The following is a 15,728-nucleotide window of genomic DNA, read 5'->3' on the forward strand; positions in this document are numbered from 1 at the left end:
AATTATAGTGATAAAGGGACTGTGTCCAAATGTGGTGATGCTTGCTTATCAAACTGTGATTGTGTTGCTTCTATTTACGGCCTTAGTGAGGAGAAGGCTTACCGTTGGTTACTCAGGAGCATGGAATTTGGTGGATTTGAGGATCCTGTTTCAACTTTATTTGTGAAGGTTGAGGCCAATGCCTCAGCGACTGGAGCAAGCGGTAGCAGAACACCTGGGGATTCATTAGACGAGTCAGAAAGTACGCACGAGAAGGTTTTGGTACTTCCTATAGTCCTGAGCATGGCAGTTCTTATTGGCCTGCTCGGTTGTTTGTTATATATTAATATATTCCAGCACACTAAAATTTCCAACTTAGAGAATAGACTATAGAGACAGAGACGAGTAGAGGGGAACTATAGACAGCAGCTTAAACAATCTTGTTGTAGGGTGGTAGAATAAGCTAAGCTAATAGCTGGAAGAAGTAGAAGGGTTTTTGATATTTAATATATATATATTCTTAACGGGTTAACGGATTATCCGTTAAGAAAATTGAATAATCCGCCCCCAAATCGATAAGCCGTTAATAAAAAAATTTCAATCCGTTCCCCGTCCGTTAAACCGATACCAATAAGTCAGCCATTAAGCTTCGGCTCAGTTTTCAGTTTCGGATCGATTTTGAACACCCCTACCACCACGTAGGTCCTCCTCTCAGATGACTACATTTCATATACTTGATATTTATGATAATTATATACTCAAATAATAGTTTTGACGAAAAATATATACTAATGATAGTTACTCCTTAATAATATAAAATATTAAACAGAAAATATAGAAATAAACTTTATGCACTAAATACGTTAAATTATGAGAAAATTTAAAAGATTTTTTTTACTTAAACTAACCTTTCAAGCTACAATATGAGAACTATATTTTTTACAAGTTCTGCTTGGAAAATGTCAAACAAACACCATTTTAACAAACAAATAGGATCGCATGGATTAAGGCATCAGCTAGTTGGTGTGATGGTTATCATTGGTTATCATGTAGTGGTTATCACGTCAGTCTTACACACTGAAGGTCCCCAGTTCCATCCTGGGCATCAACATTTTACAAACTAGAACCATACCTGTCATCCACTTTTTGCTGTTGATGTTAAATTCCTCCTTTTGGACTACTTTTATGTAGTTTATGAAGTCGTAAGTTTCTTTATTTTAAAGAACTTGCGAATGTATATCAAATTTACCCTAAAATTATTGGGAGGAAAAAAAATATATTTTACTTCCTTTTTCACCCAAAAGGCCAAGAGCACTTAACTTTTTTAAATTCCCATTTCCAACAGAAAATACCCACAGAAAAATTCCCACAAAACAGAATTCTTGTGAGCCGCCTTTTGCTGTTCTTGTTTAAATCTCTTCTTCTTCCTTTTTTTTTAGGTTGGTAAACGGATTCAATTGAACCCATAACTTTCGACGCGTAATAAAAATTTATGTGTAAAAATTCATTAAAATTACAAAAATAGTAGATTTATGCCCATAACTTTCAAAATATAATGGATTTAATGCTAAAAACTTTAAAAGTTAAACCCATATAATTTAAATCCTGGATAAGTTTTTTTATTTTAAAGAACTTGCGAATGTATATCAAATTTACCCTAAAATTATTGGGAGGAAAAAAAAATATTTTACTTCCTTTTCATCCAAAAGGCCAAGAGCACTTAACTTTTTTAAATTCCCATTTCCAACAGAAAATACCTACAGAAAAATTCCATAACTTTCGACGCGTAGTAAAAATTTATGTGTAAAAATTCATTAAAATTACAAAAATAGTAGATTTATACCCATAAATTTAAAAATATAATGGGTTTAATGCTAAACTTTAAAAGTTAAACCCATATAATTTAAATCCTGAATCTGTCTTTGCTGAAAAAGAAACTTTTTTTTCATTTTTTTTGTCAAATAGATTTCAAACATTCCAAACTTAATTTGGCTACTCTTCCAAACTTACGTGGAGGTGGATGCAAAAGATATTACCATACTATTACATACTGATAATATTGCATTCTCTAATATAATTGCTGATTGCAGGCATTATCTGGGCCAACTAGGTAATCATGTAATCTGACATGCGTACAAAGAGCAAAATATGGTAGCGGATCAACTAGCAAAGACAGACTACAATTTTGGAAATGAATATTCGCCAAGGCTTTTTGAAGCTGTTCCCATTTTTGTTGCACAAATTTTTGAAAAGGACAAGACTTGCTTGGAAGGAACTCAATAGCTTGGCAAAATCAAAGTGGCAATATGAATCAACTATCCTTGTGTGTAATCAGTTGTCATGATGATAATGCCAATACGATGACCATATACTAGTAGTAACTTACGCTTTGTAATAGAACAATGTTTTGTGATAGGAAGCCAGTTAGGCCCCAACCCTACGTAGGCAATTACTAATTACTAATATATTTTATCTTTCTGACCAAAAAAAAATTTGGCTACTCTTCTGTAGTTTTGAATTCGTGACTTTAAAAAACTTGAGTTTATATCCAAAATTTCCCCTAAGTAATTTTAGGGTAATTTATCTTTCTGGACAAAAATAATTTATTTTATTTTTCTTTAACCAAAAAGAGCCTAACTACTGCCAATGTGGCGCACCACCACCATCGGATCTTTTAACGCCAAACTATATTCTGCGAAAAAATTCGAGCTCAGAAAACTGGCGGAGAAAATGGTGAAGCTAGTGGTGGCAACGACGACGGATCCAGCATCGACGGGCCCAGCGAAGGAGCTGTTAGCTATGCCAGGGTGGCAACCGGGCCCCACCTTAGATCAAGGCATCAGAAGTTACAGCAATGATGATGTCAGGTTCTTAGAACATGACAAAGGCATTGTGGAAGAAGATGATTTGGATCAGCGTTGGGAGAACGCTACTGGTCAGCCTGTCGACGAGGTTATCTTCCTTAGTAAACACACTGCTGTCTCTAACCTCCCCGCTCTCACCATCCATCCTATTGGTATGAATAGTATACTCTCTTTGTCTCATTTTATATGACCGATGTTTGGTTGTATGTTTGGTTGTTATGTATTTTATGTTATTATATTATGAGTCTATCAATAGTACTAATATATCGTTACTTGGTGCTTTCTTGAGCTGATGGTCTCATGGAAACAGTCTCTCTGCCCCTCGGGTAGGGGTAAAGTCTGCGTACATACTACCCTCCCCAGACCTCACTTGTGGGATTATACTGGGATGTTGTTGTTGAAGAAGGGAATTAGGTAAATGAAATAAAACCTCACGTGAGAAGCACATGACAGAGTGGACGGCTGAGATATTTCAATAAAATAAAGGGCTCTGATACCAATTGTAATATACTAATGATTTGAAATGCAAATTGGGACTGAAATGGTGAATTTTATTGGATTGTCAAATGTTACAAGTGAACTAACGATTGAGAATGTAAATTCACTCTAAGAACAAAAGCTTAATCCAAATGACTTCTAATCTCCATTGAGCTCCAAGTTTTCACTATAGGAGATTCATCAGGTCTTAGGGTATTATAAGCAGACCCTTAACCGATTTGCTGAAGAAAAATGGTTTTCACTGGGATGCAGAGGCTGAGAGCTCATTTCAAGCCCTTAAACAGGCATTGTCCAGTGCACCTGTGCTAGCATTGGTAGATTTCAACAAGTCTTCCATAATTGAGACTGATGCTTGCTCTAAAGGGATGGGGGCAGTACTAATGCAAGAGGGCAAACCTATTACTTTTTTCAGCAAGGCTCTAGCTCCTAGACACTTGGGATTATCTACATATGAGAAGGAATTCATGGCCTTACTATCAGCTGTGGATAAATGGAGACACTATCTCCAAGCAGGCCATTTTGTAATAAGAACAGACCATCACTGCTTAAAGTTTCTACTGGAGCAAAGAGTAACCACTGCTCTGCAACAGAAGGGTCTGACCAAATTATTAGGACTTGATTATGAAGTCCAATATAAAAGGGGTGCTGAGAATAAGGTGGCTGATGCATTATCCAGGAGACAAGAGGAAGAATCATCATTGTTTGCCTTATCTTCTACTGAGCCTACTTGGATGAGCGAGGTAGAGCATAGTTATGAGCATGATTCTGATGCTCACAAATTGATCACTGAACTGATAACAAATACCCATAACAGTTCCAATTATACCTTACTGCAGAGGATTTTGAGGTATGACCAGAAAATCTACATTGGAAAGGGAACAAACCTAAGAATCAAGATTTTTCAAGCAATGCACCAGTCTCCCTTGGGGGGACACTCGGGACAGCAGGGTACTTACAAAAGGATGAAGATGATTTTCTACTGGCCTAATATGAGAACTGATGTCTATAAATGGGTTTCAGAATGTGATACTTGCCAAAGGGTGAAGACAGAAAATATACATACACCTAGGTTGCTACAACCTTTACCAATTCCTGAGTTACCATGGCAGGACATAGCCATGGACTTTGTGGAAGGACTACCTTCTTCAGGACACAGGAATGCTATACTAGTGGTGGTGGATATGCTTACTAAGTATGGCCATTTCCTAGCTCTCAAACATCCTTTCACTGCACAAGATGTGGCTGATCAATTTTTGAAAGACATCTACAAACTACATGGGTTGCCTAAGTCAATTATTTCAGATAGAGACAGTGTGTTCACTAGCCAGTTTTGGCAGAGACTATTCAAGTCCATGGGGGTCAAGCTGAACATGTCCACCTCTTACCATCCTCAAACAGATGGGCAGACGGAGAGATTAAACAGATGCTTGGAAGCATATCTCAGGGCTATGGTGTTTACTAATCCGAAACAGTGGGTGAAATGGTTACCATTAGCAGAATGGTGGTACAACACTAATCATCACAGTTCCTTAAAGACCACTCCTTTTCAGGCCTTGTATGGTTTTACCCCACCTCAAATTCCCTTGGGGTCACTACCTCAACCATCTCAAACACCGGTGGGTACTTGGATAGCACAAAGACAGCAGATGCTGCAGATCCTTAAAGACAACCTCACTCAAGCCCAAGCAAGAGTGAAGTTTTATGCCGATAAGAACAGATCTGACAGAGTTTTAGAGGTGGGCGATTGGGTTTACCTGAAGCTTCAACCTTACAGGCAAGCTTCAGTCGCAGTAAGAAAGAATCTTAAGCTAAGTGCTAAGTTCTATGGGCCTTACAAGATACTACAAAGAATAGGGTCAGTGGCTTACCGATTGGAGCTACCACCGGGATCTCAAATCCACCCTGTGTTCCATGTCTCTCAGTTGAAGAAGCGTGTAGGTCCGGACATCATTCACAACCATAGCCACCGATCTGTGATGGGGATGGTTGCATCTTAGTCCAAACAGTAGCAATCTTGCAAAGGAAGATGGTGAAGGTGAATAACGGAGTGAGTGTCAAGGTTTTAGTTCAATGGGCTAACTTGAAGGCGGAGGATGCAACTTGGGAAGATTGGGGATACCTCAAAAGCAAGTTCCCAGAATTTGTGGCTAGTCTCTGACCTTGAGGACAAGGTCATTGTTTTCATCGGAGGGGTATTGTTAGATGTCGGCTAGAGAGGAAATGAAGAAGGGAATTAGGTAAATGAAATAAAGCCTCACGTGAGAAGCACATGACAGAGTGGACGACTGAGATATTTCAATAAAATAAAGGGCTCAGATTTGTTATTAGCTCACTAACGGACTTGGGCCAGCTGAAGGAGTTTATAACCGAAACTGGGCCTAATGAATGGGCAGTTATGATCTGGTAAAATTCTGTTATTCCTCTCTTCAACTCTCTCTCTCTCTAACCTTCTCACTCTCTTCTCCTTCTCTTTAACAACCGCCATTGATTCTACAGGTGAAAAGTTGGAGCTCAATGGAGATTAGAAGCCATTTGGATTAAGCTTTTGTTCTTAGAGTGAATTTACATTCTCAATCGTTAGTTCACTTGTAACATTTGACAATCCAATAAAATTCACCATTTCAGTCCCAATTTGCATTTCAAATCATTAGTATATTACATTGTATAAGGTGTTTGATATTAATGGTCCTTTTGTGTTGTGTTATTATATTAGTGGTAATGAAAGAAAGTACTTTAAGTTGTCTAAGGGTGAATGAAGTTGGATATAATATATTAGTGTTAATGAAAGAAAATATTAACGGTCAGGTTTCGGTCTAGCAGTCAATGAAGTTGGAATGGACCATAAGAGACTAAATTCCAATTTTAGTAGAAGCAAAAAGCTAGGTGATTTCTTCTCGTGTGTCTAAGCTTTTATAACATAGTTACCTCTAATATGTGCTAGTGGGAGGTAGGAAGTATCCCGTAGGATTAGCCCAGGTGCGGCAAGCCGGTCCAAACACCACCTTTTGAAAAATGAAAGTAGATATTAAAGTTATATAGAGTTATTTTGTTTGGAGGAAAATATTTTTCAAAGGCAATATTTAAACTTGTTGGCAAGCCGGTGCAAACACCACCTTGGGAAACTATTTTTTCTATAAGTACTTTGGGAAACTATTTTCTGGATCATTTTCCATGTTTGGTCAGGTATAAAAATAGGTGCTGTATGGTCATGGTACAAGGTGAAATATAAGATGTAACATAGTGTTTCTTGTGATGTTTTTCAGTATTAAAGGGGTTGACAACAACATTTAAGTGCTAGACTACAACACATTTTATGGAGCAGGAGTTGAGAAATATGTAAAAGAAAAGGACTTGTGCATTCTATTATGGAAGCAATATTATAGGGCTATAACTATATGAAGTTTAAGTTTAATATTAATTTGACTATATAATAAGACCTCGGATTTTCATTGTTTATAACAGTAATGTTTAAAATGTCAATTTGAATGTACATATTTTATTAGTGAGAGTGGAAAAGAGAATTAGAATAATGATTGAAAAGTTACTTTGATCGATATAACATCACATCGAAGTTTAAACTTAAATTTCAAAACAAATTTGAGTTATTAAAAAAACTGTTTAGATGTGAAAGGTGTTTCCGGTAGCATACATAGGGTACAACAACAACAACAACAACAACTCAGTGTAAATCCCACAAGTGGGGTCTGGGGAGGGTAATATGTACGCAGACCTTACCTCTACCCCGAGAGGCAGAGATGCTGTTTCCAGGAGACCCTCGGCTCAAAAAGGCGACAAGAGACACTATATTAGTACTATCAATAGACTCATAATAAAACAACATAAAATACCATAAAATCCATAACATAACATAAATACCATAAAAACAAAGTAACATCAATATAAGAGATATAGGAAATACGAGAATATGTAAGGTATTAATACACAGAAGATAAAGCCCATCATCAGTAGTTGATCAATAGCATCCTAAGACTAATTCCTAACTGGCTAGTCTCACTCTAGTGCGCTGTAAAAAAGACATCACAATTTCCCTAACCTACAACCTTAATGCTCGATCTCCACAATTCCCTATTTAGGGCCATATCCTCAGTAACCCTAAGTTGCGCCATATCCTGCCTGATCACCTCTCCCCAATACTTCTTAGGTCTCCCTCTACCTCTCCTCGTACCCACCACCGCCAGTCGTTCACACCTTCTCACCGGTGCATCAGTGTTCCTCCTCTGAATGTGCCCGAACCATCTGAGTCTTGCTTCCCGCATCTTGTCCTCCATGGGGGCCACACCCACCTTCTCTCGAATATCTTCATTTCTAATCTTATCCTTCCTTGTATGCCCGCACATCCACCTCAACATCCTCATCTCTGCAACTTTCATCCTCTGGATGTGTGAGATCTTCACCGGCCAACACTCGGTCCCATACAACATAGCAGGCCTAACCACTGCCCTACGTAGCATACATAGGGTGATTAAGGATATTTATTATGGAGCTAAGACCCGGGGCGAGGACAGTGGGAGGAGACTCGGACCATTTTTCAATTGGGATGGGGTCCACCAAGGATCCGCTCTTAGCCCGTTCTTGTTTGCATTGGCGATAGATGCATTGACACATCATATTAAAGGGGAGGTTCTATAATGTATGTTATTCGCTGATGATATAGTACTGATTGATGAGACGCGAGACGGTGTTAACGAAAAGTTAGAAGTTTGGAGACACACCCTAGAGTCTAAATATTTCAGGTTGAGCAGGACTACGACAAAATACTTAGAGTGCAAGTTAAGCAACGTGACGGGGGAATCGGACGTGAACGTGAGGCTTGACTCACAAGCCATCCCCAAAAGAGAAAGTTTCAAATATCTTGGGTCAGTTATTCAAGGGAATAGGGAGATTGACGAGGATGTCACACACCGTATAAGGAGCGGGGTGGATGAGATGGAGGCTAGCTTTGGGGGTTTTATGCGATAAGAATGTGCCGCCTAGAATTAAGGGCAAGTTCTACCGGGTGGTGGTTAGACTGACTATGTTGTACGGAACTAAGTGTTGGCCCGTCAAGAAGTTCCATGTCCAGAAGATGAACGTAGCTGAAATGAGGATGTTGAGATGGATGTGCGGGCATACTAGGTTGGATAAGGTTAGAAATGAGGATATTCAGGAGAAGGTGGGTGCGGCCCCTATGGTGGACACGATACGAGAAGCGAAGTTTAGATGGTTCGGTCATGTGAAAAGAAAAAGCTAGATGCCCTAGTTAGGAGATATAAACGATTGACTTTGCCGAGTACGAGAAGAGGTAGAGGGCGGCCGAAGCAGTATTGGAGAAAGGTGATCAGGTAACCCATGGCGCGACTTCAGCTCACCAAGGACATGGCTATTGATAGGAGGGTGTGGAGGTTGAGAATTAGGGTAGATGGATAGCAGGTAGTCGGGCGTTTTTCTGACCCTTAGTGGGTTGTTTAGGGCTAGTCTGGTAGTATCTTGCTGTTGTTCCTAGATTGTTAGTATTACGGCTACTTCTTACTATCTTCCGCTTCAGTTTTCTAATATCATGTCGTGGTTACTGCTTGTTGCTATTGCTAGTGCTCTCCTTCATCTATTTTTTCTTCTAGTTCTTACTTTGTTGTTATCATTTTTCTGCTTACTGTTGTTGATATTTGATTGTTTTTATTCATCTTCCAAAGCCGAGGGTCTTTCGTAAACAGCCTCTCTACCTCCCCAGAGCCTCCCCAAACCCCACTTGTGGGATTACACTGAGTTTGTTGTTGTAAAAAATTGTGATATAGTTTATATAGAAAAATATTATTAGTTAATGGTGTCAATCATTTTGAACATCCCAAAATGGAAGAGAGTTTCATATAAGTTGTAGTAGTCAGGGTATATTTAAATGAATTTGAATTCTATTGTAAAATCATTATTTGGGATGATTGTCAAACAGTACGAAGCGTCTTAACATGGAAAGAGTGTTTATAAATTGGGAGAGAGAATGGTATATTTGATGTATGGAACTTAGATGCTCGCAAACACCTTAATGAGGTCCTAATTATGTTTAATGTTGGTTAGGGGTGCCACATTTGAAAGAGGGGGATGTTCCACCACAAGGAGGGAGGCCAGGGTGGGCGGCACCACCAAATCCAAGGATGGGGCCATGGATGACTCTTCTGAATAAAATTGCTGAGTCTCATAATCTCGTTCCCGAATTTGAAGTATGGCTCTTTTCTATACCAGCTCTATGATCAATCTTTTGTGGCTTGTCAAAAAAAAGCATTCTTTTTCTAGATAATCCTGGCAATTCTCTATAAATATCTTCTTTATTTTTGTTTCCCTCTACTTGATATGTAATATGGAGTGTAATGCTATTTTTTCCTGGCTGGTATAGATTACTTTTGAAGCTACTCATCATGGACCTGTGACAACTAAACCAACAATGTTCGTCGAGATAGGTAGGCTTAATGAAGTCCTCTTCAAATTTGGAGTTCGCACAATAAGAAATAATCCAGTGTGCTTTACTTATGTCTTATGCATCCATGTTATATAGCACTTAGCAGGTACATTCAAAGATCTATATTTCCAAGAGATGCACATAATTCTATGTTTGACAGAATAAATAAGCCACAAATGGAATAGAAGGGAGATCTAGTAGTTTACTGCAACAAGTGCAGCAGAGTTACATTTGATTCAAGTAAAATCCAAAATTGGGAAAAAGAAAGCAGCACATGTACTGATTACGCATTAGCATTATTTTCTCTCTCCTGTTTTCAATTTTTAATATAAAAGAAGATCTTACTTTTAAAATGGAGGGGGAGAAGTACAAGATCAAGGACAATAAGTTCTTATAGAGAAATAACTGCAAGGATGAGGGAACAAGGTAAATATTCCTACATTTTAAGCAAGCAGAGGTGTCCAATTGGGCTGTAAGTCAGTTATAAGAGATAAGTAAGCTGTTGTCTTTATTCTCTTTTAGCTATCTTTTGTCTGTAGTGTAGATGTTCTTTTTTATTTTTTCTGTAGTATTCTTTGATAACTAACTGAATAATATCCGAAATGTGCACCACTCAATTTAATAGTTGAAGGATATAGGTCTACGGGACTTTTACTTAGCCAAGCATTGGATTAATTCATTTTTTTGTGTGTCCCCTCTTTTCTTGTTTCTAAGAGGGTAACCTCTTTATACACATAGGCTGACATAGACTAACTCATTTTTAGATTTCTCTCTGTTTACTTTTACCCTATTTCTTCATTAGGTGACTCTTGTTGTTTCCTTTTTCTTTTTCCTTTTCCTCTTCTTTTTTTTTTTTTTTTTTTTTGTGGGGGGGGGGGGGGGGGCATGCCATTAATTTTGTGCACGACTGGATGCTGAGTCTATATAGTTATTTTGTCCTGTTCTTCTCTCTTATTTATCTCTTTGCTCTGCTTCAACAAGAGCACAACTTTACTCCATCGCTTACGTGATCAGCTATGTTTTTTTGTGAAACTGATTACTTGCTTGAGCTAGGTAGCACTGAGGAGTACTGGAAGAGGCAGGATGCTGCTCGTGTTGTTGCTCTAGTAAGTTTTACTTTGTTATTGGTTGCTTTATTGGTCAGGAATGTTGATACTCGAAAATCTTATATTTGTAACTTTAGTTAGTCTGCTAAGGACTTCCTTTTATTTATTTAGTTCTCCTACATTACCCATCTGATCTATCCAAAAACAGAACTATTTACGTGTTTTGATGTTCTCTAACAAATATATAGTGTAATTGCAGTTAGTCTGGGAAGGACTTGGACTTGGAGGAGGTCCTCCTGTTGGAAACTGGAGCAGGTACATCTGCAAGTTGTTCCCCTATATCCCTCAAATATCCTAGGTTCTTCTTTTCTCATTTTCTTTTGCCTGAGCATACTCTTCTATCTGAAGAAGTAAATTGCTAGAATAATTTTGTGAATCGACAAGGTCCTAACCCATACCCCACCTCCCAAACAAAGAAAAGAAACTGAGTAAAGCAATAGTAAAGTTTAGGGGACACATTTATGTTGCAAACCGGAGTTCTTCCTTGAGTTTGTTTTACTATTGTTAGCATTGGTTTTACAAGCAGAGCTCTTTATTTTATTTCATAATTTGTGCAATATTGTTCTTTCCTTGCAATTTATAGCCTTCTGTTCCCCGTCAACATGCACCCAAAGCTGCCAGGCTGCTCTCATTGCCCTTGAACAATATTTCCAATTTTTAACCAACATTTTTATTTCCTTTCAGTTATTATAAGTTGTCTGCAAACAGATTTTGTTGCGGAAGTGCAGCCTTGCAAAATATGTAACAACTAACAATCAACACCGTCTGCGACAACACCCACTAGCAGTCCCACTTAAGTTTCTTTGCTGGAATTTAGATCCTCATCTTCAGAGTGTCTGTGTAGATATTTGCTTCTGAAGCTGCCGGTTTCTTTAAGACCTTGTATTTCATTCTCCCGTAACTTCCACAAGCTTTCTGCAGTTCTCTTCTTTACAACATTGGCAGTGCTCAGCAATAGGCCAAATGTTGTTAATGAGGCTGCAAGGGAGCAGAATATGATATCATATATGGAGCATGAGAAGGTCTTCTTTTTTATGTGTAAAATGGTCCACCGTGACCAGCATGAAAATAAGGAGGCTATCTAACTTTTGTATTTCCTGGTTTTGACTTTGAAACGCAGCCTCTGTTCATCTCTGTTCTGTCAGTCCTATGGTTTTCGTGTCCACAGTTTTTGCACCTTATTAACTGTTCAAGATTAGCTACATAGACTAGCCTGAAGTGATGGTTATTTTATTTCTAGCTGTTAATTTAATTTCTCTGTAAAGGATGTTCTCAGAATGCTCTTGAATTGACAAGTCATTCCATTGTCTTCCAGTGCATCTGCAAATAACAAAGTCCTTCTAGGGATTGGTGGAGGACATTATGTGCCACGACATATGGATGTGATAAAGTAAGTAATTTGGTTATTGAATTGTTTCTTTCCTCTCCTTTTCAGTTGCTTGCTTAAGATAATCTAGTATGTTTGGTACCTACGGAATATATATGATCATTTGCATTATAACTTTGGCGTAGTTAAACTGTAAGGGGTCGTTTGGTTTGAATACGGCTTATGCTGGGATTAGTTACGTTGGAATTAGTTATCCTGGTATTATTTTTTATCCACTGTTTAGTATGTTGTATTAAAAATGACATTTGCATAATTTCTAAGAAGAAGGAATAAGTTGTCCCGACACTAATTACCCCACCCCCTACAAGGTATAAGTTACAAGGTATAAGTTATCGGGATAGCTTATACCAGGTTTTCTAACCAAACAAAGTATTAATGTGGTATTAAATTTTTATACCAGCACTATATCTACTTATACCTCATACCAAACGACCCCTAAAAGGTTTCTTTCGCTGCATCGTTTTATTTTGCTTTTCAAGTTATCTATCGAGCAGATAATATAATATAACTGCTTGACTTGTTTCAGCTGCTCTTTGGAAATTATGTATTCTTTATCTTTATTTACATCAACTGCATGAAGTAATCCAAATTGTTACATAATGAAACCTAAGCTATATTCCAGCACAAGTTTTGTTAAATTTGTTTTCGTTCGCTCACAGGAAGGATGGTTGTTGGGTCGGCCAACTTCTCTCTGGTTACTCCTTACCAATGGAAGATCCTGGTCCATCAAAAGGTAAAGTAAGCGCGCAAGATATTGCCGGGACTTGGAGAGACTCAATTAGAGCAGCATATGATACTACCAAAACAGGTTTTCCTGGTGGAGAAATTCTGGCACATCTTGATCAGAAGTAAGTTCATTTGAAAGAGTTTGACTTTTGGTTCTAGACTACGAAAAGAATGAATAGAAAGATGCCAATTTCCAATTAGATATATCACAAGTATCACTAGATGGTGAAAAGTTGTTTTACATCAAAGGGTGACCATCTCAGTAAGTTTAACTTTTTCAAGCTGTCCACCTTCATTCTCTTTATTGAAATTGAAACAGAATCACATGATAGACAACGAGAGGATGATCTTAGTATGGAAGAGCCTGCACTTTTCTAGAATGGAGTGCATATTTACATACACTATTCATTTTCACTGCTAGATAGACTTTGTTCTTCTCTACGTATTGATATCTAAATCTAGTTTTACTTTGTCTTAACGTTGAAGAAAGAAGAAGATTGTAAGCTTTTCTAATGATTTGTTATCTGGAAAGAACAATAAAATCTTTCCGTAGAGTCCTTTTTCTGGATCAAAATGACCCCGTCCATCCAACAATGATTCCATCATCAAGCTAAGAGGAGATTGCCCCCAATGCCCCCCCAACCCTATCCAGCTGAAAATACGGTCTCTTCTTCTACTTCTTGGATGACTGTTGAAATCGATCTCCTCGGACCAATTTTTCACTCTCTTCGCTCCCCACCCCAAAACTTACCCTGGCACAACGCTCATTTGCTTCGTGCGTCGAAAGCCAGATAGTCCTTAAGAATGGGAAAGCTGATTAAAGGGCTATTCCATAACTGACTCTTGTGGTGAGTTGAGGGGGTTTGGCAGGTATCAGGCTCTGAAAGAGTTCTCTTCAAGCGAGCTGTCTTTCTATCTTTTTGGGTTGCATGGCCAAGGTAGTGCTTTTGTAGGCTTAGTGGGGCTCGAACTTACAATAATACCGTTATTAGCGGTACGTTGCAACTAATTAAACTATAAGCCCCTGTGGGTAATGCAATTCGCTCACTTCGGGTCGGAAAGAGAAGTGTGAAGGCAGTAAAATCGTCTTTGCTGAGCTAGATTCAGTTCCAAATGGTTTGCTTGTTATTCATCCGTAAAATTAACATCGTGACATTGACCTCATTTGTTTTTATTAAGATTAAGACGTCTGAATTTGAATACACATATGAATATCAAGATGTGTATTAAGATTAAGACATCTGAATCTGAGTACACATCTGAATATATTAAGATGTGTATTAAGATCTGAATAGAAATTATTAAGATTGTTTGATTTTTAACATCTGAATGTATAAAATTTATTTTTATTTGCAAATTAATAACATAATAATTCAAATGAAATACTAACTAATCCAATATTCTATCAATAAAATATATAGTTTTTTAAAATATGATAGTTGTTGGTGGTGATGGCTAACCGGTGAATGCCGATTAGAGGCGGTGGTTTGTGGTAGTTTTGGAGTTTCTGTTATAGATCTTAATCATACAGACCTATTCAGACCCATTAAGTGGTTGTGAAGTAAAAAAACAAACACACTTAATGATAAAGATTTGAATAATTAAGATTCAGACTTTAAAAACAAACACACTTAATGTCTGAGATTTGAATGATTAAGATTCAGACCTCCGTTTAGTGCAAACAAATGAGGCCAAAGTGTTGACCTTGAAATATGCCCTTGGGATGGACAGGGTGGACCATATGTCACTAACAGCATTTTCATTGTTTATCTCAGTGGATATCCTAAAGCGTTGACTGCCTCTTTTCTCCTCTTTTTTTTTTTTTTTTTACTAGAGTAACATAATTTTGTTATACTTGAATATTGTTGCAGGAGTTTCAAGGGCTGGCAGAAGAATGCGATTACTGAATTCTTAGTTGCACAGGACATTAAAATTGGCAAGCCTGGTGATTTCCGCTGATTGTGAACAACTTTAGCAGTTCTTTTAGGTCCTTATTACAGGGTGAAGTTGTTAAGGTCAACAACTTCCATACTTTTTCATTAGATGTACTTGTAGAGAAGGTTCCAAATCATAATACAAGCATATCGTTCACTAGAAAAGAACCTTGTATATCATGAGGGAAAAAAGAAGGGAAACAATATTTGAATCAATATAAGGCAAGTATAATGATCTTTTCACTTCTGTATTAAACTGAACTTTCGATGTTGTGCTTTTGGTTTTATGATTAGTTCTTCTTCCTATTGGATTATCATGTTTTGGAGTTTTGCTATAGCTTGGACTGAGTACAAGCATATCAATTGAATCTTATGTTCTGAGGTGGAGATCTATCAGCATTACGAAAACAAAAGAGAAAGATCAAGAGAGAAAGTATATCCAAAATTTTCATGGCACATAAGGCATCGTCACACTGAAAAACCATTACGCAAGTTAGAGTGGTTCCCTTCACTAGCATACATTAGCTTTTGTATTAAAAGTTAAATGTCTCTTTAGGGCGTGACACATTCATTTAACATTAATTAAAGGGCTTATTCGACTACATTGCCCTTTATCTCTCCTAAAACGTTTAGAAAGTTGTTCACTCAATAATTAGAGCAAGGATAAGCTGGGAAAAAAAGAACTAATGCTTTCTTGATTTTGTAAATGACACTTATTTTGGACTATTTTTTTAAAGGCTAAATGGATACATTAAATCGATCGGATTCGGAGGGAGTATTAAAAAG

The 15,728-nt window shown here is 37.7% G+C and overlaps 1 protein-coding gene across 1 annotated transcript; it reads left to right on the forward strand.

The window, feature by feature from the left end:
- Positions 1–2,484: 2,484 nt before the first annotated feature.
- On the forward strand, positions 2,485–15,259 carry LOC107832106 (D-aminoacyl-tRNA deacylase). Its single transcript, XM_075233316.1, has 8 exons — positions 2,485–2,995; positions 9,411–9,553; positions 9,727–9,790; positions 10,843–10,895; positions 11,095–11,150; positions 12,211–12,285; positions 12,942–13,130; positions 14,880–15,259. Exons 1-8 carry the CDS (start codon positions 2,626–2,628, stop codon positions 14,965–14,967), a joined length of 1,038 nt encoding a protein of 345 aa, XP_075089417.1. The 5' UTR covers positions 2,485–2,625; the 3' UTR covers positions 14,968–15,259.
- Positions 15,260–15,728: the final 469 nt, after the last annotated feature.

Source organism: Nicotiana tabacum, chromosome 16, assembly GCF_000715075.1.
Source record: "Nicotiana tabacum cultivar K326 chromosome 16, ASM71507v2, whole genome shotgun sequence".
In the NCBI taxonomy this organism is placed as follows: domain Eukaryota; kingdom Viridiplantae; phylum Streptophyta; class Magnoliopsida; order Solanales; family Solanaceae; genus Nicotiana; species Nicotiana tabacum.

Excerpts from the sequence above, each read along its gene's own strand:
- LOC107832106 (XM_075233316.1), top strand. The coding sequence starts at position 2,626 with ATGTGGCGCACCACCACCATCGGATCTTTTAACGCCAAACTATATTCT. Across the intron at positions 2,996-9,410 it reads TCTCACCATCCATCCTATTG|GGGTGCCACATTTGAAAGAG; the intron begins GTATGAATAGTA and ends AATGTTGGTTAG. Across the intron at positions 12,286-12,941 it reads CGACATATGGATGTGATAAA|GAAGGATGGTTGTTGGGTCG; the intron begins GTAAGTAATTTG and ends GTTCGCTCACAG.